This window comes from Agelaius phoeniceus, chromosome 9, assembly GCF_051311805.1.
Source record: "Agelaius phoeniceus isolate bAgePho1 chromosome 9, bAgePho1.hap1, whole genome shotgun sequence".
Classification (NCBI taxonomy): domain Eukaryota; kingdom Metazoa; phylum Chordata; class Aves; order Passeriformes; family Icteridae; genus Agelaius; species Agelaius phoeniceus.
In genome coordinates, this window is record NC_135273.1 from 3571573 (window position 1) to 3596580 (window position 25008).

The 25008-nt window shown below is 50.0% G+C and overlaps 1 protein-coding gene across 7 annotated transcripts in view; it reads left to right on the forward strand.

The window, feature by feature from the left end:
• FAM53B (family with sequence similarity 53 member B) overlaps positions 1 to 23056 on the forward strand; it is a 46176-nt gene extending 23120 nt beyond the window's left edge. For all 7 annotated transcript variants that reach the window (XM_077182787.1, XM_077182786.1, XM_077182785.1 and 4 more), the window contains 2 exons: positions 4216 to 4910; positions 19277 to 23056. In XM_077182787.1, the coding sequence (XP_077038902.1) occupies positions 4216 to 4910; positions 19277 to 19585 (1004 nt within the window). In that variant the 3' untranslated portion in view covers positions 19586 to 23056. The remainder of the gene's footprint in view (positions 1 to 4215; positions 4911 to 19276) is intronic.
• The last annotated feature ends 1952 nt before the right edge of the window (positions 23057 to 25008 follow it).

Sequence of the window (25008 nt, forward strand, 5' to 3'; positions counted from 1 at the left end):
CACCTTCCACTGTCCCAGGTTGCTCCAAGCCCTGTCCAACCTGACCCAGTAAGAGAAGCTCAGTAGGTGTGTGCTGACAGTTGTGATCTCCTGCTTTCTGTGTAAGCAGGAAATTATCTCTGAGGGAAGCTGCAGGCAGGGTTTTATTGAGGCAGTGACAAGGTGCTTGCCCATGCAGGATCCCAGCCCTGGCCCTGGTTGTAAAAGGCAGGAGGAGGAGGAGGAGGAGGAGGGTGGCTTTGAGCCACTGGGGACAGATCCTGCACTCATCCTCTGGGAAGTGCTCTTTTCAAAGCAGCCATCATTTGCTTTTTCCCTTGGAGGGCTCTCTGAGTTTGCCCTCCTAGGGTGCTGCAGCAGAGCAGGGTGAGGGATGGGGCACTCAGGTCGGTTTGTCTGTCCTTTGGCACTGTCACATCGCTCCTCCACCATGTTTGGCAGCATCATTGCTCTGAGCGTGCCAGGGCAGGGCTGCAGCCTTGGGCTCACTGTTGCACAGCTCTTTCTTGGAAGTGGCTTTTCACCATCCTTGGGTGACAGAGGAGAGCCAAGAAACCAGGAGAAAAGCCAGCTCATGGGATCATGAAGGTTGGAAAAGACCTCCAAGATGGTCAAGTCCAACCTTGAACCCCTTCATGGGGGTGATGGCCCTTGAATGCATCCATCCATCCTGAAAGCACCTGCCAGGCTTTCATGCCTCCTCTTGCTGAACCTGGGCTTTCTGGATTTTGGGGTTTTTTTTTGGAAAGGCCATCAGTGAGGAGCATCTTGGTGCACATTCAAACACAGTCACCCTGCAGAGAGAAGGAGCTGCTGGGGGAGTTGTGCTGAGGTGTATCTGGAGCAGGCACACCTCTCCAGAGCATCCCACTGAAGAGCTAGGCAGGTTTCACTGTCAGGGTTGGGATTTCCCTCCCCCATGCAGGCTGTTGGCACAAGGAGCCCACAGCCCACAGGTGTGTTTAATCTCCAGAGCAGATTTTGGGGCTGTTGTTTTCATTTCCCATTGAAGCACAGCTCTGCCCATTGTATTTTGATCTTATTTCTGCACTAGGAATGCTCCCTGGCACTGCCATCAGCTAATTACAAGCATTAAATGTGTCCCACAGTTAGAAATTATCTCCTGAACATAAACAGGGGGCAGTGGAAAATGCAGGCTGCCTTTTCCCCTGTGCACAGGAACTGTGAGACCAAAATTCCACTTGAACAACACGGAAAAAAAGGGAATTGGATGTGCACCTGTGCCCAGACAAATGTTTGGGTTAGGTTCCAAACAGAATTTATCTGCCAAAAAGGATAAGAAAAATTGATTGAAACCTCTAATTGCTTTACAAGTTGCCACAATAAATTATGTATTAATGTAAATTATTTCATGGGAAAAGAACGTAGAGGAAACTTGAGCAGAAGGATCATGCATTATGTATAAAAAGGAACTGTAAAAATATTATAGCAGCACATTTGTGTCGCTGTAGTTAAAGTTGTGTCAGCATTTTGGTTTTACACCCTTCTCTGTGGTTATGAGTGGCCAGTAAAATTTACTCTGTGTCACCAGAGGGGCACAGCAGATAGCTTTTCATATAGAAAGCTCAGGGCCATCACTGAGCTGCCTGATGTGTCCGTGGGCTGCTCCTGCAGCTCCTGGAGCTCAGCCTTTGGAAACCTGGCTGTGGTGCTCTGAGGGTGGATCCTGTGCCCCGTGGGGCAGTGCAGAGCTCTCAGGTATGGAGGACAACACCCATGTCCCCAGTTTTGGGCTGTGACTCCAGCCCACGAGCACCATGAGGGTTTGTTTGACGCAGTGAAGGTTTTGTGAGAGAACAGCTGGGTTTTGTTGAGGTGTCAATGTTTATTTTTTTCAGTTTTAAGTCAAAATCCAGAAGTAAGGTGCTGTTTCATCCAGGGACACTAACAGCCAAGAAGGACCTGTTTAAGCAGGGCAAGAGCCCCTCAGGCTGCACTCACAGCATGCTCTGGTTGTCCCTTTGTTCTCCAACAGGCAAAGGAGAGTTTTCCAGCCAGGCAGCTCACTTGCAGACCAAGGGCTCTCGTGGTGGGTTTTATCCTGGAACAAATTGCTTGCCTCAGGGTAAACCAGGCTGAGGTTTGTAGTTTAAAAAAAAAATTAATACATGTTTAACTGCAGCAGAATTAATGGCTCCAGTGCAATTATCGTTATCAACGTGCGCAGGATGGGACTCTTAGTCTTTAAAAACTGAGCAGAAAACCAGCTGCTTTTCCTCACTAAGGCTTTCCAGAGTTCTTTAATTATACCCTCAGCCCTTAGACTACTCCATTTTCAATTTTTTTCAGGACAACCTGCTTCCTACTTGCACTGAAAACCCATTTTCTGGACTACCTGGTATTTTGGGACTGGTCAGTGATGGCGGGGGACTCGGAGGGGCCAGGTTGTGCCAGCTCACATTGTGCAAGGGGAAAAGCAAATAACCCCAAGCTGGGGCTGGGGATATAGTGGTGCTTTTACCATTTTCTTTGCCAGGTTTGGAAGATTTATAGCTGTTTGTGCTGAAGCAGGGGTGAAAGAGGAAGGTGTCCCGTATCCTCCTCACCAAGGCCTTTTGTACAGTCTCCAGCCAGAGGCTCGTGGCAGCTTGCCATGAAAAATCGGCTTCTATTTCTGTTTCTTTTGTCTGCTGACCTGACCCAAGAAATCTCTCTGCTGGCAGCATAGTACAGAGGAAAAATAATAAAGATCTAAACATAGATGGAGTTGTCTAGAGCAGATTTCTCACTTTTCATTGTGTTTATTAAAATGAGGAGAGCAACAGTTGAAATGCCGTGCGGTTACTGCGGGCAGAGCCAGGCTGTTTGTGGCTGGAGCTGTTATGGCAGCAGCTGGAGAAGGGAGAAATGGGAAAATTGGCCAAGAGTGGTGCAAGGGGCCCCAAATCTGACCTCCTGACTTGAAACCTTAGTCAGAAGCGTTCTGCACCGTTGCATCTTTCCTACCAGGCTGGTACCTGCAGCTGCGGGCTGGGCACAGCTTTTAATTCATCCTTCAGTTGCCTGAGTGGAAATACCCAAAAAGCCCCCAAAATATCGCCTGGTTTAGATACAATCATGTGAAACTTGGCAGCGAGGGTTCTCCGGCACGGCTTTGCTGTGTGTGCAGCAGCCAACGACAAAAACAGGCACTGGGGAGAGGCTGTTGGCTGATGACTTTTTTCCACTGCAGCAGCTGCGGGGTTGTCCTGCCATGGTTTTCCTGCTGAGCGTTGAAGGTGTATCTGCAAAGAGCCCCGTCCTTTGCAGGGCAGCCCAGCCCTGAGGGTGCTTTGCTTTCCTCTTTTGCTGTTAGTGGGATGTGTGTGGGAATGAGATCATCCTCCTTAATCTTCTCTTCCACCGTGGCTGTCCATGGGAAGCTGGGGAAGGGTCTGGAGCACAAGTTTGATAAAAACAGCTGAGGGAGATGAGGGGGCTCAGCCTGGAGAAAAGGAGGCTCTGGGGGCACCTTCTCACTCTGCACAATTTCTTAACAGGAGGGTGCAGCCAGGTGGGGATCTCCTTCCAGGTAAAAAAGTAATAAAACAAGAGGAAACTGCCTGAAGTTGCACCAAGGGAGGTTTAGATTGGATTTTAGGGAAAATTTCTTCATGGAAAGGGCTGTCCAACCCTGGGCAGGGGTGGAGTCCCCATCCCTGGAGGGATTTAAAAGCCATGTGGCCCTTGGGGACATGAGGCAGTGGCCTTGGCAGTGCTGGGTTAATGACTGGACTCAATGACCCTAGAAGGCTTTTCCAACCTCAGAGATTCTGTGATTCCATGTTTTTTAAATTCAGCTGTAAATTCAGGCAATTGTCAGTTGTGGAGCCCAGGACAAACCACACACATCTGAGACATGATTTAGCCCAGAGATAACCAATAGCCACAACATTTTACACTGCTGAATTCCCCTTAGCTAGTGCAACCTGGAATATTCAGAGGCATGTTTTTATCTTCTTCTAGCAGTTTTGCTCCTGCTGGGACTGTCACTTTGTCTCTCTCTCTCCATCTACACCACACAACCCACTCTGCTGGCAGTTCAGGAAACCATATTCCAAGAGTTAATTAATTTGTACTGGAAAACGTCCCATATGCTACTCTTTTTGTTTATGGACGTAGAAAGCGAGTCGCGGAATTAATTAACGCTAATGCCTGTGCGTGTGTGTTGTTTGTTTTTTTTTTCCCCCCTTTCTTTTCTCCTTTCTGAACCAGAAAATGACAGATGGAGAGATCTCAGCAGGAAATGTCCACTCCAGCTCGAGCAGCCGGGCGCCAGCATCTGGGACTGCCTGTCGGACAAGGGCGAGGAGGGCTCGCGCTGGCCCAGGGACACGGCCGGCGCCTGCTCCGTCACCAACCTGATCAAGGAGCTGAGCCTCAGCGACCCCCACGGCCACCCCTCCGCCCCTCCCAGCAAGCGCCAGTGCCGCTCTCTGTCCTTCTCGGATGAGATGTCGGGCTGTGGGACCTCGTGGAGACCCCTGGGCTCCAAGGTGTGGACGCCGGTGGAGAAGAGGCGCTGCTACAGCGGCGGCAGCGTGCAGCGCTACTCCAACGGCTTCGCCACCATGCAGAGGAGCTCCAGCTTCAGCCTGCCCGCCCGCTCCAACCCGCTCTGCGCTGGGCAGCCCAGGAGATCGGCTGCTGGAGGCCACGGGGGAGACAGGGTGGACATTCAGAGGTCCCTGTCCTGCTCGCACGAGCGCTTCTCGTGCTCGGAGTACGGCGCGCCCTCGGCCTGCAGCACGCCCGCCTCCACGCCCGAGCTGGGCCGCCGCGCCGCCGGCCTGGCCCGCAGCCGCTCCCAGCCCTGCGTCCTCAACGACAAAAAGGTGGGCATCAAGCGCAGGAGGCCCGAGGAGGTCCAGGAGGAGCGGCCCTCGCTGGACCTCGCCAAGATGACCCAGGTAAGAGGCGATGGGGCTGTCCCTGCCAGTGGCTCAGGTGTTCTCAAGGGCCTTCAGCCCTCGCGTCCCTGCCAGTGGCTCAGGTGTTCTCAAGAGCCTTCAGCGTCCTCCAGGGTGGGTGGGTGGCACGAAGAGTAGTGTGGGTGTTATGGGGAAACACATCCTGCTGGCCAGGCAGAATAACCCCTTCCCTTCTGAATGGATTTCTTTGGCAAATTCATGCGTTTCTATTCTCTTTGCATGCCAAGTGCGCCGTGTTGTCATTTCCTACTGGCGCGGGTTTTGAGCAGGAATATGTTAAACCCCTCATTTTTGAGTTCAGGGCAGAGGAGCCTTGGGCCTGCCATGGTGAGATGAAGGCAGCACCCCAAGGCCCCCAGCCCTGGCTCTGTCAGGTGTCGAATTCTTACTGCTACAGGCTTTACTTGCGCTTAGGCTCTGTAATTTTCCACTCTAGAGATGTTATCACGTTTCATTTTCAGTTGCAAACACAGAGCATAACCTCCCTCTTCGATCTGCTGCTCAGAGCCAGATAACAGACCTACAGCACAAATCAAGGACGATTTTGCTCCTTGGTCTTCTCGCTGCTGGACCAAGTGACTGGACATTAGCAAGAGACAGAGCAAGAGGCTGCATTGAAGGACAACATTTCCCTTCCACACTCATAAGATTTCCTGCAGTTTTATGATTTGACATTTCCCACATCAACAGTTTACAGTCTCAAAGTCAATGAGACCATCAGCTCAGTGTGGAATGGAGATAATGGGGGGTGTGAAGGCCCCAGGGCTCTCACTGTGGGAGCAGGGGTGCCCTGGCCACTTCCCAGGGTGGGCTGTCACCTTCTGCTGGCCTTAAAAATTCCCCCATGGTTTTAGTTCCATGCTGTGTTTCATCCCTGTGTTGGGTGTGTTTGCCCTAAAGATTTTTTGTAGTGCTGGGGCCAGCAAAGCCTGTGTGGTGCAAGGCATCCCCTGTTGTCTGCAGGGAAACTGCTGGGAGAAATTCACCATATGGGTGAGATCCAACATTGTGTGTGCATTTTCCCCTTACAAGAACATGATATTTTATGGTGTTCTGGGCTTGGCAGCGCAGTGGTATTGGAGGAAGAGAGCATCTTTTCCTCCTCCAGAGGAGTTGGAGGATAAAAAGGGTGAAGAAGTCACATATTTGGGTGAGATCAGGCAAAAAACATGAGGATTGCTCTTGTCTTTTCATAAATCACAGCAAGAACGTTTATTATGCCAAGCTTATTTTATTAGATAATAAGCTGGATGGACAGTCAAAACCACATACATGTATTGCTATACTTTACTAGCCACAGGGTGGAATAGCACAACTGCCCCTGATTCTCTCTGTACAAGCAGACAAGCATCATTTCACTTCCCTGGAAGTGTTCACGGCCTCGTTGGATGGGGCTTGGGACAACCCAGTCCAGTGGAAGGTGTTCCTATCCATGGCAGAGGGTGGAATGAGATGGGCTTTAGGGACCCTTTCAGTCCAGACCATTCTGTGGTTGTCTGGTATGATGGAAGGGAAGGAGGAGACTGTTCAGGCTCTGGCTGGACAGGCCTTTGTTGCCCTGTGCGGATGTTCTGAGGCAGCTTCTCCATTGCATCAGTCCAATATTTGCTGGCTGGTTTGAAAAAATGGGCTTGGCCTAGGAGATCCCGAGGGTCAGCAAGAGCTTCCCTTTCCCTCCAATGGATGCTGAGGCCAGGCACATGTTTATAATTTGGATGGCCATGGCTTTGACGTGGGTGGGTGATCCAAGGACGACAAAAAATCCAATGACTTGGATGTCCAAAAGCAGCTCAGTCCATGTTCCTGGAAAACCCTCAGCTTGAGGAATAGCTGTGTTTTCTCTGGCTGCTGTCCCCCACATCAAAACACCTTCCAAAGTGAGAAAGCAATGCCTGAACGCTCAGCATCACTCAGTGTCGGGGTGGTTCAACCTCTGGGAGAAGTGATACCACAAGGAAAGGCTTGGAAGCTCCATGCTGTGTGGCACAAGCTCTGTGGGAATGGGGAAGGGGTTGCCTGGTGCAGCATCTCTCCTAGTGTCCATGGGCAGCCCCTCTGCCAGCCCCTCCTGTCCCTCTGCTCCAGGCTGGGTGGCCGGAGCCGCTGCTGAACGCCCGGCGGTTGCTACAACCAACAACCAACAACAGCATCACTAAGGAGCTCCCCAGTGGGATCCAGTCCAAGCAGCTCCCATGGATATTTTCAGTTTCCAGGCAGGAAACCCAGCCAGGCTCAGGTGCCCGTGGCAGAGGGTGAATCCCCAAGGCAGGGCTGTGCTGCTGGGTGTGGGGTGGCAGGGCTGGAGCAGAGTGGAAAGAAAGGGGGTGGGCTCGATGATCTTGAAGGTTTCTTCCAACTTTGTGATTCTGTGAAAGCAAAGCTGTGCAAGGGCCAGGGTTTCAGAGCTGAGGACTTGTGGAGAGCAGCACTGGCAGGCAGATCTTGGCGTGGGAGGACTGGCACAGAGGGACGAGCAGGATGAGGCAAGTCACGGGGAGCATTCTTGCCTTTGGTGGGGCACGGTCAGAGCCCTCCCCAGGATGGGAACGCCAGGAAAACCAACTAATTCCTGGTGGGGAATAAATGTGCTCGAGAAAACCCTGCACATTTGGGCATCCCCCAGGCTGCTTTTAAGGCTTCCAGCCCAGGAGATGCAAAGTTGGGTGATTTCAGAGGAAGAGCTGAAATAATGGCAAGTGTCTGTGTGGCTGCACGTGTGCTCAAGTCTGGGTTTGTATGGGGTAGAAACACCTCGTGTGCAATGGGCAAAGCAAAGGACAGCCAAAGTGTCCAGACTGGACTTTCCAAATATCCACAAAGTACTCACTTTTCACATGGGGAAGCTGAGACATGGGGCTTTCCCTGAGTCCATGGGTGCTAATGTCAAAGTGGGAACTGGGCTTTGAGGTGCTGGGTACTGGATCAGCATCTGGCTCTGGCAGCAGATTGGTTAATTTTTCACTTGTGCTGGTAATCACATGTGTTTGTAGGCCTGAAACCTGGTACCATAATCAAAATAAAAATAATTTGACCTGAAAGAAATGTTTTCTTCATACTGGGAGGGATATTTAGGCCAAGCAGGAGGGGAGGGAGCCGCTCCTGGAAGCAATTACATGGCTACATAACTAGGCTAATTAAGAGAGAAAACTAAATGTTGAAGTTAAGCTGGCAGGGAAAATACTTTGGAAAATATTGCCTTTCATTCCTCAAAATCCTGGTTGTGTCTCTTCTGTCTGCAATTCCCATAGCCCAGAGAGGGAAGGTGAGCCCATATCCCTCCCTTTATTATTTGCTCATATGGCACCAAACCAGACAGGCTTCAACTTTGGGCAGAAACCAAACCCTGCACATGGTTGTCATTGAAATGCTAACAATTCTAAAAAGCCACAGGCACCACGATAATCCTTCTGCTCCTTTTGAATGCACATGAACTCTTTGCCTTGTGCCTCTTTGCCTCAAACTGGGAGTGATCAGGGGGGTCTCTGTCAGGTGAGTGGGTGACAATGAGGTGTCATTTAATTATCTCAAGTCCAGAGGCAGGTGAGGTGGGAAGAAACTGGTTTCTATCTTCACCCCAGTCATGGAGAGTTTGGGTGCCTGGCCTGGCATCTCTGACTTCCTTAACATGAGGATATGAACCATCCTCTCATTTCAGTGTAGGGTTTGGGCTTGCTTTCCATCCTCATCCTTTTATTCTTTCCTTCCACGTGAAACGCAAGCCCAAGGAGGGCACATCCCACCTCCCTGATCCCAGCAGTTGTTCTGGCAGAGTGGTAATGAATCTCCTCACAGCTTGCTCCCCTTCCCTGGAACAGTGCTCTTGGCCTCACAGCCCCAGGGACTGTGTCTGTAGGGGCAGGCCAGGATCAGAAATGGCTGGGATCAGATTTTTCCATGAATTGGGAGGTTTTTCAAAGAGCTGGTTTTCCTTTTTCTGATATAGATGCATCTAAAATAAACGGGAAATGAGAAGTGTCACAAAGGTGACAGGAGGTTTCTTAGACCCCAGGAGTCCTCCCAGCTGGGCTGATTTTGGCACCAATGAGAGGTTTTACCCTTTGCAAGTCACTCAGAGAAGCATCTGGGTGAATTAGGTGAGAAGATGGATTTTCTAAAATAAAATCACACTCTGCCAGGGATGCTGTGTGGTGGAGAGACACCCGCTGCGTTTTCCTCCCCCGTGGTGTGGTGGATTCTTCTCCAGAGCAACTTGACATGTCCCACTTCCACATCTGCTGCTTTCTGACATCCTGGTGTGAACATTTCCTGGGATCTCAGGCACTGTGTGCTGAAACATCTCGTGGCAGCACAAACATTGGGTTTGGTGGCTTGGCTGAGTCATTGACGGGAAGCTGAGCCATGGGCCAGCCCTGATCTTGGTGTGTGCAGATTGCCTTCCTTCACACAGGCTCTGGGCAGCTGCAGAGGACACGTGACACGTCCCCCACACCAGGGACTACCGCCCTCAGTGGGAATTTGCAATAATCCCCAGCTGTGGCCACGCAAGCCCTCGCTATCTCTTCCCCATTCTGCTTCCTGCTGTCTGAAATTTTGATGTGGTGGTCACTGACAGATTTCAATTTGTGTTAGGATGGTTCCAAACACAGCTATCCTTGATACAGATGTGGTTTTTAAATGGATAATTTATTTTTATATATGCATTTATATATATATATATATTTATACATATATATTTAAATGTTTAAGGCCAGGTTAGACACATCTTGGAGCAGCCTGGTCTAGGGGAAAGTGTCCCTGCCCAAGTCAGAGGTTGGAATGTGATGGTCTTTGAAGTTCCTTCCAAGTCAAACCATTCTATTTTTCTAATTTTTAATGTATATATGTATTTGTTCAACCCAGCCATGTTCCCTGCAGCACAAACCCCAGACAGGAGTAGGCCTGGCTGGAAGTGGAGGGTGGTGCTGGAGAGTTTGAAAATACAACTTTCCATGAAAAGAAAGGCACAAATATCTCAGTGGCATGTAAGGCTTTGCACTGCTGACAGGAATTGTCAGATGTGATGAGATACTGGTTCCTCCCAGTTGTAGGATCTGTGTATTGGTAGCAAATCAAGGCTTGGAGGTGGCTCTTGTGCCCCATTTCTGATGGCTCTTCAAGGTTTTAGTCCCTCTGTGAGCCTTCAGAGAAGCTGCAGTTTGAAGAGCTACATCTCTCATAACAAATGCTGTACTCCTGGTTCTTTTCCTGACGAGTTTTCTCTAAAATCCATTCAATTTTCTACAGAGGTTGTACCCAGGAACACTGAGGATTTCCAGGCAGCTGCCATAGTATTTCTCCTATGCAAAGCTCTGTAATTATGTCATGTTTGCAGTATATGAGACAGACAATAGCTACTCTAGAATAAACAAAACAATTAAAATACAATATTGCTCTGCATCTCCATGGCCTATGGAGAGCATCCCATGGTCATGAGTCCAAAACTTCCTCTCTGTGAGGGATGGGTGGGTGAGAGGGTGCTGGCAGCAGTGGGCACAGCTGAGGAGGTGGTGAGGGTGAAGCCCTGGCTGTGCCTGCTGAGGGTGAGCTACAGAGAGGACTTTGTGCCTGTTGTGGGAAGGGTCTGGGCACAAGGGGACCATTGACGTTGTTCCCTGGACAGACAGAGCCTTTCATGGGTGACTTCACTGCCCTGCGAGGAGCACGTGCCTTCAGAGGATGGAGTCATCTGCACCAGGGATCACAGGAGCATCCCCTGAAATGAGGATGTGTGCTCCTTGTGGTTTTCAGGGTTAAAATCAGCTCCAGATAGAGGCAGCAGCCCTGTCACTCTGTGTCACCAATGCTCTGTTGGGCACTGAAGTTCTCCTGGTTCCCTCAGCCGCTCCTGGTGCTCCAGATCCTTCCCTGCCTCCATTCCTTCCTCTGGACACTCTCCAGAGGGTCTCCAGACACAGTGCAGAGTGTAATGCTTGTGGTGGTTGGGAGCCTGGCTGGCCCCTCTGCCTTGTTTTCCCTTCCAAACTTAGGAATGCTGGCAGTTTCCATGAGGATGCAGGCACAAAGGAGTTTGTACACTCCCAGGGCTGAAGCAAGCAGCTCACCAGTTTGAAATGATTCAGGCTGGTCTTGGCACTGAGTGGGAAGAAATTTCAAACTGCAGGGTGGGAGAAGGGACCGCTCCTCTCTGAGCACCCAAGTTTTCCCTTGAGGGGTAAAAATCTCTAATTTTCACATAAGGAGAATTTCTGTTTAAATTTGGGCACCTTTCAGGCTTGCTGGAGAGGGCAGGAGAGGTGGCAGTGATCTTGGTTGGCGTCAGCACCCACTTGAGCTGGTGACAAATATTTCCAAATGCAGTGATAGGCAAAAAACTGGAGGTTTTAAATTCCATACGTATCCCAGGAAATAGTTTGCTATTGATGTAACTTCTGAGAGAGATTCCAGTTTCCAAGCCCCAGTGTTTTTTAAATAAACAGGAGTGAGAGTCTGCAAAGGTCAGTTTGTAGCTTGGTGGGAAAAAGCCTTTGGGTGAGGATCAAAAGAAACTGGTTTGAAGGTGGGAGGGACACCTTCCACTATCCCAGGTGGCTCCAAGCCCTGTCCAACCTGGCCTTGGACACTTCCAGGGATCCAGGGGCAGCCACAGCTGCTCTGGGCACCCCGTGCCAGGGCCTCCCACCCTCACAGGGAAGGATTTCTTCCCAAAATCCCATTTAACCCTGCCCTATGGGAGTATGAAGGCAGTCCCCCTTGTCCTGTCACTGAAGTCCCTCTCCAGCTTGAGTGCAGCACCTTCAGGCACAGGAAGTGGCTCTAAGGTCTCTCCCAGTTCCATCCCATTCCATCCCCTCCCTGCTCCTGGCTGTACCTGCTGCTCCTGCCTCCACCCTCCATCCCCTGCTCCCTGCTCCATCCCACCACGAGGCCCAGGGATGCAGGGCTGAGTGCTGCACTCACATGGGAGGACAGGGCTGGGAACACAAACAAAGCTTGGCAGTGTCTGTCCCAAAGATGGACAAAATCCAATTGTGTCCCGAGGATGCACATCTGATTCACCACGTGCTCATTAACCCTCCATCCCCGGGCTTGTGTGCTCTGTGACTCCAAAACACAGCTTTTAGAAAGCACAGGGATTCACCCCTGAAGGAGTCAGCATGCTCAAAAGGGGCATTTTGGCTCAAAAAAAGTCAAAAGGGATTTTTCATGATGGTTTACAAAAAAACCCCAGCACTCTAGGAGCTACTGGGAGTTACTTGGAACCACTTGCCTTGCAAAAAACTCCCAAAGCATTTGAGGAAGGCAAAGCATTTCAGGAAATGGTGCTAAATAACTAAATAATAAATAAACAAATAAGGGCCCTTCATTTTTCCTTTCCAGAGAGAGATGCTCAGGGCTAGCCCAAGGCCAAGGCTGTGACAAAAAAGTGAGGTGTATTTCAGGTCTGCATTGGATTTGCAGGAGGTCTTGGCAGGTGAGGGCAGAGGTTGCAGGTGCCACACACTCTGGATTTTTGGTCATCCACAATGTGATTTTATCCCTTTACTTGCTGGTATTCTCTTTTCACTGCTGCTAAAACTGTGACATGAGGTTTGGTTTTAAATTTTATAAGGTCCTGCCTTAACATTTAGGCCCTGAAGTGGGAACCACAGTGGCACAACAGAAATGTTACTTCTGTGCTGAAAATTATGAAGTATGGAAATGGAATAGGGCTGAGAAAAAGAATAACTCCATGTTAGTGATGTTTCATCCTACCCTGGGACAAGTCAAATCACTGAATTTCCCCAAAGATGAGCCACTCCAAATCCTGGGGTTTTGGCAGTTCTGGGGACAAGTCAGGCTCAGGTTTCCCCTTTTCCACTGAAATCCATGGCACTGCAAAGCCATCACTGGGAGAGCAGCCCTGCCACTGTCCCCACTGGGCTCCTGGCACTGCTGAGTGTGTTGGCATGAGGGGCCTTGCTGGTTTTTGGGTTTTCTTTAATTTTTGTAAAGGTTGAGGTTGAAGTTTTAGAGATGGTATTTTGTGTTTAGGTTTAGTTTTTTTTTTTTAATTTCTATTATAAGTTGTGAGTTTTATAGTATTTTATTAATAAGTTATGAAATGGTTAGCTATTTTTATATAAGGTCTTTAAAGGTTAAATTATCTAATTAATAAATGGTACTTAAATTGTTTAAATTTTAATTTAATAATTAATTTTTTGAAGATTGTAATGCGGATTTTTTGTTTAATTATAAAATATTATTTAAAGTCATGAAGAAGAAGGTGAAGAGGAAGGTAAAGGAGGAGGATTAGTTAGTGCTTTAAAATCTTAATTTTAGTTTTATATATATATTACTATATTTTAAAACTTTAACTTTTCTATTTAGTGATATTATATACTTCTAATTAAATGATACACTTTGTAATCTTAGTGTTACTAGTTAATTTTGGAAGTTTTCTCTATGGCTTTAGGTCAAATGTAGTGTTTTCTTGGGGGTTAGAGTCTGTTAGTACAGAAAGTTTAAAATTCTCAGGACTTTAACAGGGCCTGCAGTGCTCCAGGGATCTGGATCCCCAGAGGATGCAGAGGAGGAGGCAGAGGTGAAAAGCTGGGAAGGGCAACCAGTAAATAAATAAATAAGTACACAGTGATCACTAATGACCTGTCTGAGCAAATGGATTTTTCCAGCTCATAGCAAAGGGTTTGGTGTCTGTTAGGGAAAATATTTGTTCTTGGCAGGAAATGAGGGTTTCCTCCAATTATTGTTATGAATAGGAAAGGGTTGGGAGGCTGTGCTGGGCCTGGGTCCCCACGTGGGGATGCTGTGGGATGCTGTGGGAGGCTGTGGGATGCTGTGGGAGGCTGTGGGAGGCTGTGGGATGCTGTGGGATGCTGTGGGAGGCTGTGGGATGCTGTGGGAGGCTGTGGGAGGCTGTGGGAGGCTGTGGGAGGCTTTGGGATGCTGTGGGATGCTGTGGGATGCTGTGAGAGGCTGTGGGAAGCTGTGAGAGGCTGTGGGATGCTGTGGGATGCTGTGCTCAGGTGGGACAGGGGAGCCCCAGAGTGGTGTTCTCTGCTCTCTGATTCCCTGCATTGCTCTGTTTCTCTGTGATTGCTGGGATTTGTCTCTCCAGCCTCTCCCTGGGGCTCTGTAGCACCAGAGGGATTCCCACTGGTGGGTCACACCTCAGCTTTTTTCCTTGCAATTATGGAATCTCCCTGAACATCCTCAGTGTCACTGAGGCAGCCACATACTCCAGAGACAGAGCAGAACTGTGAGTAAACCCAAATTATCTTCACAGGCTCCAAAGGCAGCATCAGAACTAAAGACTTAAAGCCTTCTTCTTGCTTTTTTGGTTTTGTTTGTTTAATACTGTGGTCAGAAGTGGCTTGGGAGGATAAGAGACATTTCTGAGCCTGCTCTTGAAAGCTGGTTTTCATACCAAACAGAATAAAAGCAAAATTATCTGCTGAAACTTCAAATGCACCAAATAAACACTGGTGCCTGTTGCAAAATGAGGACTGGGGCTGAGTAAAGGTTGTTCTTTAGTGAGTGAGAAGGGAAAGGCTGGGAAGGCAGACCCTGAAGACCAGGGCAGGGATGTGGTACCCACTGGGGGCAGAGCAGGGAGCCATCCCCTGCTCTGGGATGCTGCTGCAGGCACATTCTGTAGCACCTTGGCCTGGTGGAGGCTGTGGGGCTGCCTATGAACCACTCAATGCCTCTACAGATACAATTTTTAAAGAAAATGGAGTAGCAGATGAGTTTGAGCTCCTTGACATGACAGCACTGTGCCTAACCCAGCTCTGCTGTGCACCAGGCACACGGGCTCCTTTTGCTTCTCACACCCCCATCACTGCCTCCCGTGATTTCCTTCCTCAGCTACTCCAGCATTTCTTTCCCAACACTTCATCACTCAGAGGAGTGAAACACTTCTGTGGGAGGACAGGGTTGGTGCAAGCCCCCTGACCTTCCCCCAGAGGCAATGTGGATTTTGGAAGCCATGTGGGGCAGTTGTCACCAGTGCTCTTTAGGGCAGGGTGGCTGTGTCTCCCTCTTTTTGGGGAGGCCAAACTGCAGCAAGGGAGGTGCTGGTGAGACTGGGGCATGACTGAGAACGTGCTTGTGCCAGGGCTGCAGCCTGGACCTGCTGGCAAAGCTGCTCAGGTGCTCCTTTGTTATAAAGAGGAGAATTGGTTATTGGAGACTCAGGATTAAGCCATGCTTGCTGCAGCTCCCTCCCCATGTCCCTTCCATCTCCACTCCCCAGGAAACCAGCCTGGGCATGGAGTTGGAGAAGATTGTGGGTGCTCCAAAGGCAGTGCAGAGCTTTGAACCTCAGTGATGTGTTTGTGTGTGTGTGTGTGCACGGCCCAAATCACAGCAGCTGCCATCATGAAGTTCTGCAGAGCTTAAAAACCAACTCAAGCCCATTTTCCAGTCTCATTTTCCAGTCTCAAGCACCTCTCCCTCCTCCTCAGCAGCACGGATGAGCCCTTTCCCTGGCACAAATGCCAGGCAGGATTTACCGCGATGAAACAACCAGAGCATTTATATCCAACGATATAAAGATAACAACCCAGGCTGGAGGTGTTTTACAGGAGATGTTTGCCTCAGAGAGTGATTTAAACCTGAGCCAGGCAGAGAATCCCCCAGTGGAGGTGACTTTGCTGGCTCGGGAGGGCTGGCAGAGGCTCCTCATTCCCTCATGGAGCTCACTGCCCACTTTCCCCTTCCCTTCTGGCACCGCGTTATTTTCAGCTTTCTGAAGCAACTGTAGCTTTCTGTAGCCCAGTGTGCTAACAGGAGATGATGACAGCCTGGGAGGTAGGGCTGGTGCTGCTGACAGCTTGTAGTGTCACACCTTTCCTGGGAAAATTGTGACAATCACCTGGCAGGGTGAGGGGAAAAAAGAAAATAAAGGTGTTTGAGCAAAAGCCGTGGTCCCCACAGAGATCACAGTCCTGCTGATGTTTGTTCTGGTAGAGCCACCATGTTTGCAGGGATGTGTTTTGGGGAAGAGCTCACAGCTGGGTGTTTCACCATGGGAAAATCAGACAGGGGAATTCTGAGGGATTTCTCTGGCTTGTTGTTGGGGCTCTGCAGCTGCCAGCCCCATCCTTGATGAGGAGGGAAAACCTGAGGAAAAGGATGGATGTGAGGGGTAAGTCACCTCCTGCAGCCTTCTCTGATTGTAGCCTTGGTCCCTGCACAGTGTGGAGCATCACGAGACCCTGTGGGAAGGAGAAGCAGCCTGAGCTTGGTCACCAGCATTCAAGAAGGACTTTGATCTGGAGAAACCCTACAGCTGATTCCAAGTGACCAAGAATTTCTTATTGATGTATTTTTAGATGATTTTTCAAGTACTTCCACCAGCAATGCCTCATTTTCTCTCTGAGGGCTTGCCCAGTGTGCTGGATTAAGGCAGCTTTGGGAAAGGTTGGGAGAAGAAAAACCAGCACCTCAAATGGTCAAAACCACATCCCTGTGGTCAGTAAATGTGGCTTTGGTCTAAGGTGCGTTACAGGTACTCATTGGATGAAGTCAGAATGGCCAGAAACATCTCCCAAAATCCATCTGTGTTGGATTCCCACAGTTTCCCTGAGAGCAGCAGGATTTGAGGTGCCTGATACCCCTTTTTGTCTGGCACTGGAGGCCAAGGTTGTGGAGAAGCTTGGAGGGGCCCAGGGCTGCCTGGCCATGGGGGACAAGAACTGCATTGTGCCACCAGACCTGCTCTTTGCTGGCTTCAATAGAGACTTGACTGCCTGGTTTCTCCAGCTCAGCACCTCAGCACATGCTAAATTCACCCCATAAATAAAAAATGAGCAAAGAACTCTGGAAGGGCTGCTGACAGGCACTGCATTGATGGTGGTGGCTGATCCACCACTGCTGGAATCCACCCATGGAATGCTGGCTTGGTGATCACCATCCTGGGGGGACCCTCCTGACCCCAGCCACTGGCAAGGTGAGCTGTGGCATTTTGTGGCAGCCAATACCGTGAAAACTTGCTTTCTGAGCTGTCAAACCTGCCTCAGAGGGAGCATCTCTGCCCAGAGAGCACTCTATGCACATGGCCTTCCTCCACCAGCAGCTGCTGCAGCACCAGGACCATCAGAAGGGGTTTTCCATCCTCTTGCATTCCTTGGAATGACTCCAAGGCTTGCAGCCTGTGTGGATTTGAGCAGGGAAAATGAGGCTGTTGCTTGGTTGCCCGAGTCCCATAAAATGCAAAATTTCACTGAAAGTCAAGTAACTTCATGGCTGTTCCCTGAGATGTTGTCCGAGCTTGGAAATGTGCTGTGGACCTGTTGAGTTACTCTCCAGTCTTCATCCTCCTTCATCCATCACCACAGGAATCACTCATCTCCTCTCCCACCCTCTGAGGATGCTCTATCCCACCTGTAGCAGCCCAGCATGTCCACACCTGGGTACCAAACCCTGGGAAGGGCCTGATCCAGGAGATGAGCTCGAATAAGAAGGAAAAAAATTAACATTCCTAAAGTACCAGAGTTTTGTTTGTAGAAGGGATTTGCACTTCTGAGAGGGCTGTTGACTTTCAGGAGACCTAGGCTGTTCAAGTGCCTAAATTACTGTTGGAAATATGCTTGCAAATTTTGTGAAGTGCTTAGAAAATATTTCTACTATGTCCTCGGGCCTTCTGCAGTGGTAATTATGAGTTGTCCATTAACCACAGTGTGCAGCTCTCTGCTTGAAGCTGCTGCATGCTCAGCACCCAGAAGACAGAGGCATGGCTGGGATTAAAAAAAAAAATGACCAGGATGACGTGAGGGCTGGGTGCAATTGCATACTTAGAGAACAAATGTCCTTTTTTTCACACGGGCTTGGGGTTTGTGGGTTTTTGAAGGTTTCAGAGACTGAAGGCCATGTGAAATGTAGCTTCCCCCAGCTTGGGCAGTGGCCAGGCTGGTTCCTGGGGCAGCAGGAACTTCTCTGTTTGGATGGAGCAGCCTCTGCAATGACTTTTTACTGTGTGTATGGGGTAGAGGAGCACCCAAAGCCTCTGGTCCACGGGTCCAACTCAGCACAAGGTCCTTTGGTTTGTTAAGAACTGATTGGGGTGTGATGCAGAGCCCCTGCATCTCCCTTAGGGGCTCTGTAACTGGGTGATCTTCCTTTGTTTACAGCCTGGGGTAGGTTATTGTGGTGGAGTTTCTCCCAGCTCACCTGGATTTGAATGAAAAAGCAAATGTGCCTAATTCCTTGGAATGCCAGTGGGGATGTTTTGTAGCAAGGCTCTATCTCAGGCTGTGTGTTCAGTCCTGAATTGGGCCAGCCAGATCAGATAGAGGCAGCAGCCCTGTCACTCTGTGTCACCAATGCTCTGTTGGGCACTGAAGTTCTCCTGGTTCCCTCAGCCGCTCCTGGTGCTCCAGATCATTCCCTGCCTCCATTCCTTCCTCTGGACACTCCTCAGCCCCTCTCTCTTGTCATGAAAAACTGACCAGTAACAGGTGAACATCTCTAGCTAGTGAGGGGCTGCTTTCCTCCCAGGGATTTATGGAATTCCCATTCAGGCCTATCCCATGGGATGTGTCCAGGCCAAATGTCTGAGACTTGATGAGAGGCTCCACAAGCTGCTGAGATCCTCCTCAGCCTCCTCCTGCTCAGAGCACACACTCTGCCACTGGCATGGCCTCAATATTTCCATTAGCACTCAGTCATGAGAGTTTAGTTTGCTCTTTTAAAACCCAACCTGGGCTAAAGGCATTCCCTGGCTGGTGAGCACGCTCGTAGCCAGGCTGCATCCCTGGGAGGTTCTGCGTGCTCTGCTCTAGAGGGTTTGAATGCCTGCATACTTCTTGTCATTCTCAGAGTTTGAAACTGTTTAGAAGGCGTGACAGTACATAAACTGAATCATGTTTCTGGCCAAGGTAATCAGGTGTGGAGACTCGGGGAACAGACAACTGTGCTTGCCTGGTCTTTGGTGAAGGGAACAGACATGAGCCATCACAGAGGAGGGTTTAGCAAGACACAAGCTCCAGCTACTTGAAGTGCTGAAGTTTCTCTTGGATAATATGGGGAGTTGTTGGAAATGTTCATTCATTTTCAGTGAGCTCTGTTCTGCCTTACAAGTGGAACTGGGCAATGCATGGGGTGGAGATGGTGATGGCACCGATCCAGAGCAGGCTGGGGGTGGTTTGGATGCCGTTGCCTTTGCAGGGGCAGGGGGCCACAGGACCTGCCATGGATGGGGAGATGAGGGATTGCAGCATCTCTCCATCTCCTGGGGACCTGCTGAGTGTTCCTGCTGCTCTGCTTGTTTCCTGTTGGGCTGAGGGAGCTCGGGTTTGGGGTCGGGAACACTCCTAGCTCATCGGATGATCGGACCGCATTATCCCGGTCTCCACCTCAGCTGCCTTTCTCCCCTTCCTCTGCAGAACCGCCAGACTTTCAACAGCCTCACCTGCCTCAGCAGCACGGCCGAGGACGGCTCCCAGCGGCTGCCGGGCCCTCAGGCATGGGCGGCGGCCCCGGAGGTGATGCCGGGCCGGACCCCTGCCTGCACCCCGGTCCCGGAGCCGCCCCGGGCCCGGCCCCCTGAGCACCGGGCCAGCAGGGACGACCTGTCCTGTGAGGAGGAGGAGGAGGGAGCCGCCAAGGAGGAGCACAGGGCGGCCTGGCGGAGCACCGAGAGCCTCTTCCAGCTGGACGGCGAGCTAGACATCGAGCAGATAGAGAACAACTGAGGAGGGAGCAGCTCTTCCCGCCCTGGGCTCTGAGGGCTGCCAGCAGAGCCAGGGAGGGCTCCTGGTTGGCAGCGAGTTTGTGGGATCCTGTCACTGCTCCCCTCCTGCCAGATGGAGGGGACCAAGCAGCTTTGCCAAAATTTCATCAGGTATTTAGAGGAATTCGTGTGCATGCGTGTGTAAATCTTGAAATTCTTTGTAACTACTGTAGCCAGAGATCAGCCAGGCCGAGGAAAGTGCCTGTCCCACAGGGAAACCAGGCACGGGGATCGCCAAAACCTCAGAATCCACTAGTAAATGGCTTTTGCCAGCATAGGGGTGGAGCTGATGGAGCTGGCCACGCTCCCACAGGTCCCACCTGTGCTAATTCAAAAAGGAGAAACCACCAACCACCCCTGGGACTGGGGAAAGGGGGCGAAAAGCAGAATATTGAGATTTGCAAAGCGAGCACTGGTTGGTGGCACCAGGGTGGCCACGGTTCCTTCCCTTTGGCCACATCCCCTGCGGCCCCAGCACCCCCTTGCTCCCCATGTCCCTGGCAGTGCCGTGAGGAGGAAATCACAAGTGAAGTGTTTTGCTTAAATTTAATAATGGCAAGAGCTGGATTTTTACTCCTTTATTTTTAGTTTTCCTTTTCCTGATGAGGAATTAAACAGATCCCTGGCCCATGTGGGGCGGCATCCGCAGCAGCGCTTGCTGGGCGCTGAACAGGGATGCTCAAATGCCTTCCTTTCCTATTTTTTTCCTTCCCAGCCCCCCTCTCTCAACTCTTTTGGGGAAAAAATACCCTACTCAGGCTCTGTGCCACCCTCATTTGGGTTCCCACCACCCTGTTTGGAGCAGGGCTGGGCTGTTTACCCATTTACCAGCAGCTGTGCCCACTTTGATACCCAGGGCATGGCTGCCACCCTCTTTTTTTTGGCTTTACTGTGAAGGGCTGCTTGCCCGAGGCACGTTGTGGAGGGGTTACTTGACAAAGTCAGCTGGCAAAAGGCTGAAAATCCAGGTAGCAGCACTGAAACCTTTTCCTGTGCCTTTTTAAAGCACAGATAAAGTGGTGACCATTATGTTTGTACGATATGAATTCTCTTTGCTAAAAATAAGCTGTCCACTTGCTAACAGGTTTAGAAGGACACATATTTCTTTTTTCTCCCTCTGGTGGTTTTTTTTTATTATTTGTTTGTTTGTTGAAAGCTCTAGGAAAGCTGTACAAATGGCTTCCAGCATCTTCTGGATTCCTTCTGCTGGTTCCTTCAAGCTCAGGGGTCACTTCCTGAGCTTTGCAAACCTGAGAAAGGAAAAAAAAACCATTGATACCAAGAGCAGCTGAAGACAAGACATTTTTAATGGGGTTCAGCAGCCCCACTGGCAATGCCTTGAGGGTCCATAACTCAGAAAGGCTGAGAGCTGCTGGTACAGGTTCCATTCATCATTTCTGGTTATGTTAGTGCACTTTTTTCCGCAGTGGTTTGGGATGTGTGTGGCATCTCCCACCACAGTGGAACCCATTGGTTGTTACCCCTGTCCTGGCACTGCTGAGGTTTTGCTGGTGGCTGTGGCCGTGTCCACTCCCTCCAGGCAAGCAGGACAAGCCCCAGATATTCAGGGAGGGGATGCCAGGGATGTCTTTTCATTTTGGAGAACCCTCCAGCTCTTTTAAAGTGTCACTTTATGCATCACTTAGAAAAAAATATATCCTGGTTTAATTTTTATCCCTCCTGTTGTGGAGGGTCCAGCCACGCCAGTGTTTTCCCAGGCTGCTGCCCCTCTGTCTGTGCCCCTGCAGTGGCACCCTCACAGCAAAGTTCTTGGCTTTGAGTCTTCCTGATGCTCCCTCCATCCCTCCCTCCCTCCCTCCCCACCACTGACAGGTCCTGGTCTCGGGGCACACAGCTCCTGCTGGCCACAGGCACCTCCTCAGCTGAGCAACAAAGGGCAAATTCACCCAAACCCACGTCCAGCCGCCGTCCAGGCTCTCACCTGGGCATCCCCAGGGCTGGAATTCCTAAGGGCTTCTGTTTTCTTTCCAAGGGCTGCTCCTGGTGCCATGCTAACCCCCAGAGTGGGAGGGTGGCCAAGGGACCACGGCCCAGCTGTCCTGGACCCGGTGGCCGACGGGCCACGGCCCAGCTGTCCTGGACGTAGCCGTAGCATTCAGTTTACATTCAGCACAACCCGTTTGCCTTACTAAAAATGCTTCTCCAATGAGTCATGGCCTTAGACTGGGCACGTTGGCGTAGGCACAGACTACAGTTAGCGACAGTTTTGAGGCCACAGTGGTGTTCTGCTGGGTATTTCTTGTTGGGTTTGTATGATTTCATGTACTTATTCTCAGTTTAAGAAAGCCTTACTTTTTAAATTTTTTTTCTCTCTCTCTCTCTCTCTCTGTAGAGGTAAAACATTTGTGGATTTATATATATATAAATATATATATAAATAAAGTAATTAAAAATATTAAATATAATATAGTATGTGCCTCAGATTCAGGGGACATCCTGTTGATTGTAAAGTCAGAAGTGGCGTTGCTCCCCTGGTGTCAGGAGATCTGTCCCCTAGGCAGTGGGAGAGCAGGGCATCCCCTGGGGGTCTTGCTCTTGCTTTGTAAAGGACTTCACCTATTACACAGATGTTTTGGGAGCCCCCCAAACCCCCCAGCAAACCCCTGCCGGCTGCCAGAATGTGATACTAAAGTAATATGCAGACAAGGGATGTTATTCCTTGCTAGGTAGCTAAAATAGGTTCATTATTGTGAAGGGACTCAGTGGCTTGTCCAAGGTGTGACCCAGTCTGGGCAGCAGCTGTTTTGGGATGACACCAAAGCTGTGGCAGCAGCAATAAAGGTTCTTCATCCTGAAAAAAAATAGGATTTTAACACAGAAAGTCTTAGCAGGCACACGGGAGTTTTGCTGTGTGTTTTGCAGATGTAGCTCTTTGAGCCTGTCCTATGAAAGAGTACACGAAAAAAGGAGAAACCAACGAAAAGAAGCGTTTGTAAAATAGATTGTAATTTTTCCACGTGCTAGCATAGCCTGTCTGGCCAATAAAATTGTGTTTCAAGTGCATTGTTTAAAGCTCCTGGCTGCCCAGGCAAACAGACTGACGTAGGATGTTCTAGGATTGTAGCAGTGCTTTGCGGCGTGTGTGGGTTCCGTGTTCGAGAAAGAAAAAGAAGAGGATGGCCAAATAAAAAAAAAACCACACAAAACAAAACAAAACAAACCAGAAAGATGGGAAGAAGAATAAAAACAAAGCCTTCTGAAGCTATGACCTGTAGTAGCCAAGTCTCGCTGGCAATTGCACAAGCGCCGCGGGCCGAGCGTGCCCCGGGAGGGGCTGCCCCAGGTGTGCCCTCCCCGGGCGGGCCAGGAGGCTGCTCCTGCCCCCTCCATGACTTGATTGCACTAGAGCAGCTCAATCTCAGGAAATTGCTTGTTACTTTTACTGTGTAAATAAAGCTTCCTGGTTCAATAAGCCGTGTCTGGCCTCTCTGTGCTGTCCCCGCGGCCGGGCGCAGTTGTGGTGTCCAGGGGTTTGGGGACATCACTGACCCTCAGGGTTGTGGCACTGGTTGGAGTCTGATGGGGTTGGAGCTTGATGGAGACCCCTCCTCTCCTTTCCTGGCTGCAGCTCCTTGATATTTCTATAGGTGCTGGGAAGGGTGTCCCAAAAAATGTCCCAAAAAATGGGTGGGGGTCAGGAATGGCCTCAACCAGGAGCCTCCCTTGGGGTGTCTGTGGAGGAAGGGTGTCCCAGCCATGAGGTGCACAATAAAATGGACATTTTGTGATATTCACATGCAGGCAGACATGCTGCACCCTCCCCATGGCAGGGGGACATCTCCCATGCCTCCTGCCCAGCCTGTCATTGAGCTGTAACACAGCCAAAGATATAAACAACAAAATGCAAATTGAAGTGCCAAGTAGCACCTCCTTCTTTGTGTTTGAGGAAAAACATAATATCCTGCCTCTTAAAACCTAAACCCAAATCTAAACTCAGAGCCCACAGCAGGCCAAGGGCACATGGGGGTGTTAAATAAGTTCTTGGGGAAATAGGGCAGTATCTCCCTGCAGCCTTTGCAACCCAAAAAGGAAAACGGCTGCACTTCCTCCAGCAGGCAGTGTAAAAACTTTCATGACAGATGGCAGGATGTTTATCTGCCTAAACTTAATCAGATTGAAGTGATAGGCTTAGTATAATAGAACAAAAAAGGGAAGAATTAGGAGTTAAAAAAGAAATTCTCAGTGATCCATCACAGCCTGAACGTTTGACCAGGGTTTACAGCATCCTTCCATGAGTGTGCATGCTGACAGTACCATACACTTTGGCTGAACCACTACCCAGAGGACAGAAGATGCAAAAACAGACCCAAAAAATTGCACTAAGGTCATTTTCCCAGATGTAGTTTATTTTATTAGAACTTAATTCCCAGTCCCCTTTCCCCTGCTGTCCCCAAGGGGTGCTATGCAGCTCCAGGGCCAGCTGGTAGCTCTGAAAAACAAATGCTCCAACACTGCAGAAACAGGCAGCATCATTTTGGTGTCCTTCAGTGAGTGGGGTCATCTTCAGCTGCTGGGACTGCTGGAAACAGAGCTGGAATTATCCTTTACCTCCTGCTTGCAGATGCAGAGAGCAGTGGCTGAATGTAGAGAGTGGCCAGCACATGCAGCCTGAGTGTATGGATATATATTAAATACATGAAACACAAACACAATTACATGATTTCCATGGTCCCCTGGAGATCTGAAGCAGGTTAAAGCCCAAATATAAAGCCCAAAGTCCAAGAGGGTACAGAACTGCTGATATGTTGATTAAAAGAGGACTTTTACCTCTGAAAGGTGACCTCTGCAAACACTACCATGTGTCAGTGAGGGTGGGCAGAGGACTTGATGGAACAACCCTTAATCTTTTAATTTTTTGACCCATTTTGAGCCCCTTCTATGCTCTTGCCAGGTGCAGCATGGCCAGGTGTTACCACACATGCTGCAACAGCTGCACTGCAAAACTGACAGGGGGAGAAACCAAAATCCCAGGGGAAGGGCTGCAGTGCCTGGAGGCAGGGAGCAGCTCCTTTTAGAAATCCTTATTCTGATTAGCAAAAAAAGGCAAATCTCATGCCTGTCCTGGCAGCAGGAGGGGGCTGAGCTGGAGCTGAGCTGGTGCAGCAGATTCTCAGCAGGCATGTAGGGCAGGATCAGGCCCAGGGGATGTTTGGTGAGTACAGAATCCTGGAATCCCACAATGGTTTGGGCTGGAAGGAACCTTAAAGCTCATCCTACTCCATGACACCTTCCACTGTCCCAGGCTGCTCCCAGCCCCATCCAACCTGGCCTTGGGCACTGCCAGGAATGAAGCAGCCACAGCTGCTCTGGGCAAACTGTGCCAGGGTCTCCCCCCACCTCACAGGGAGAAATTTCTTCCCAAAA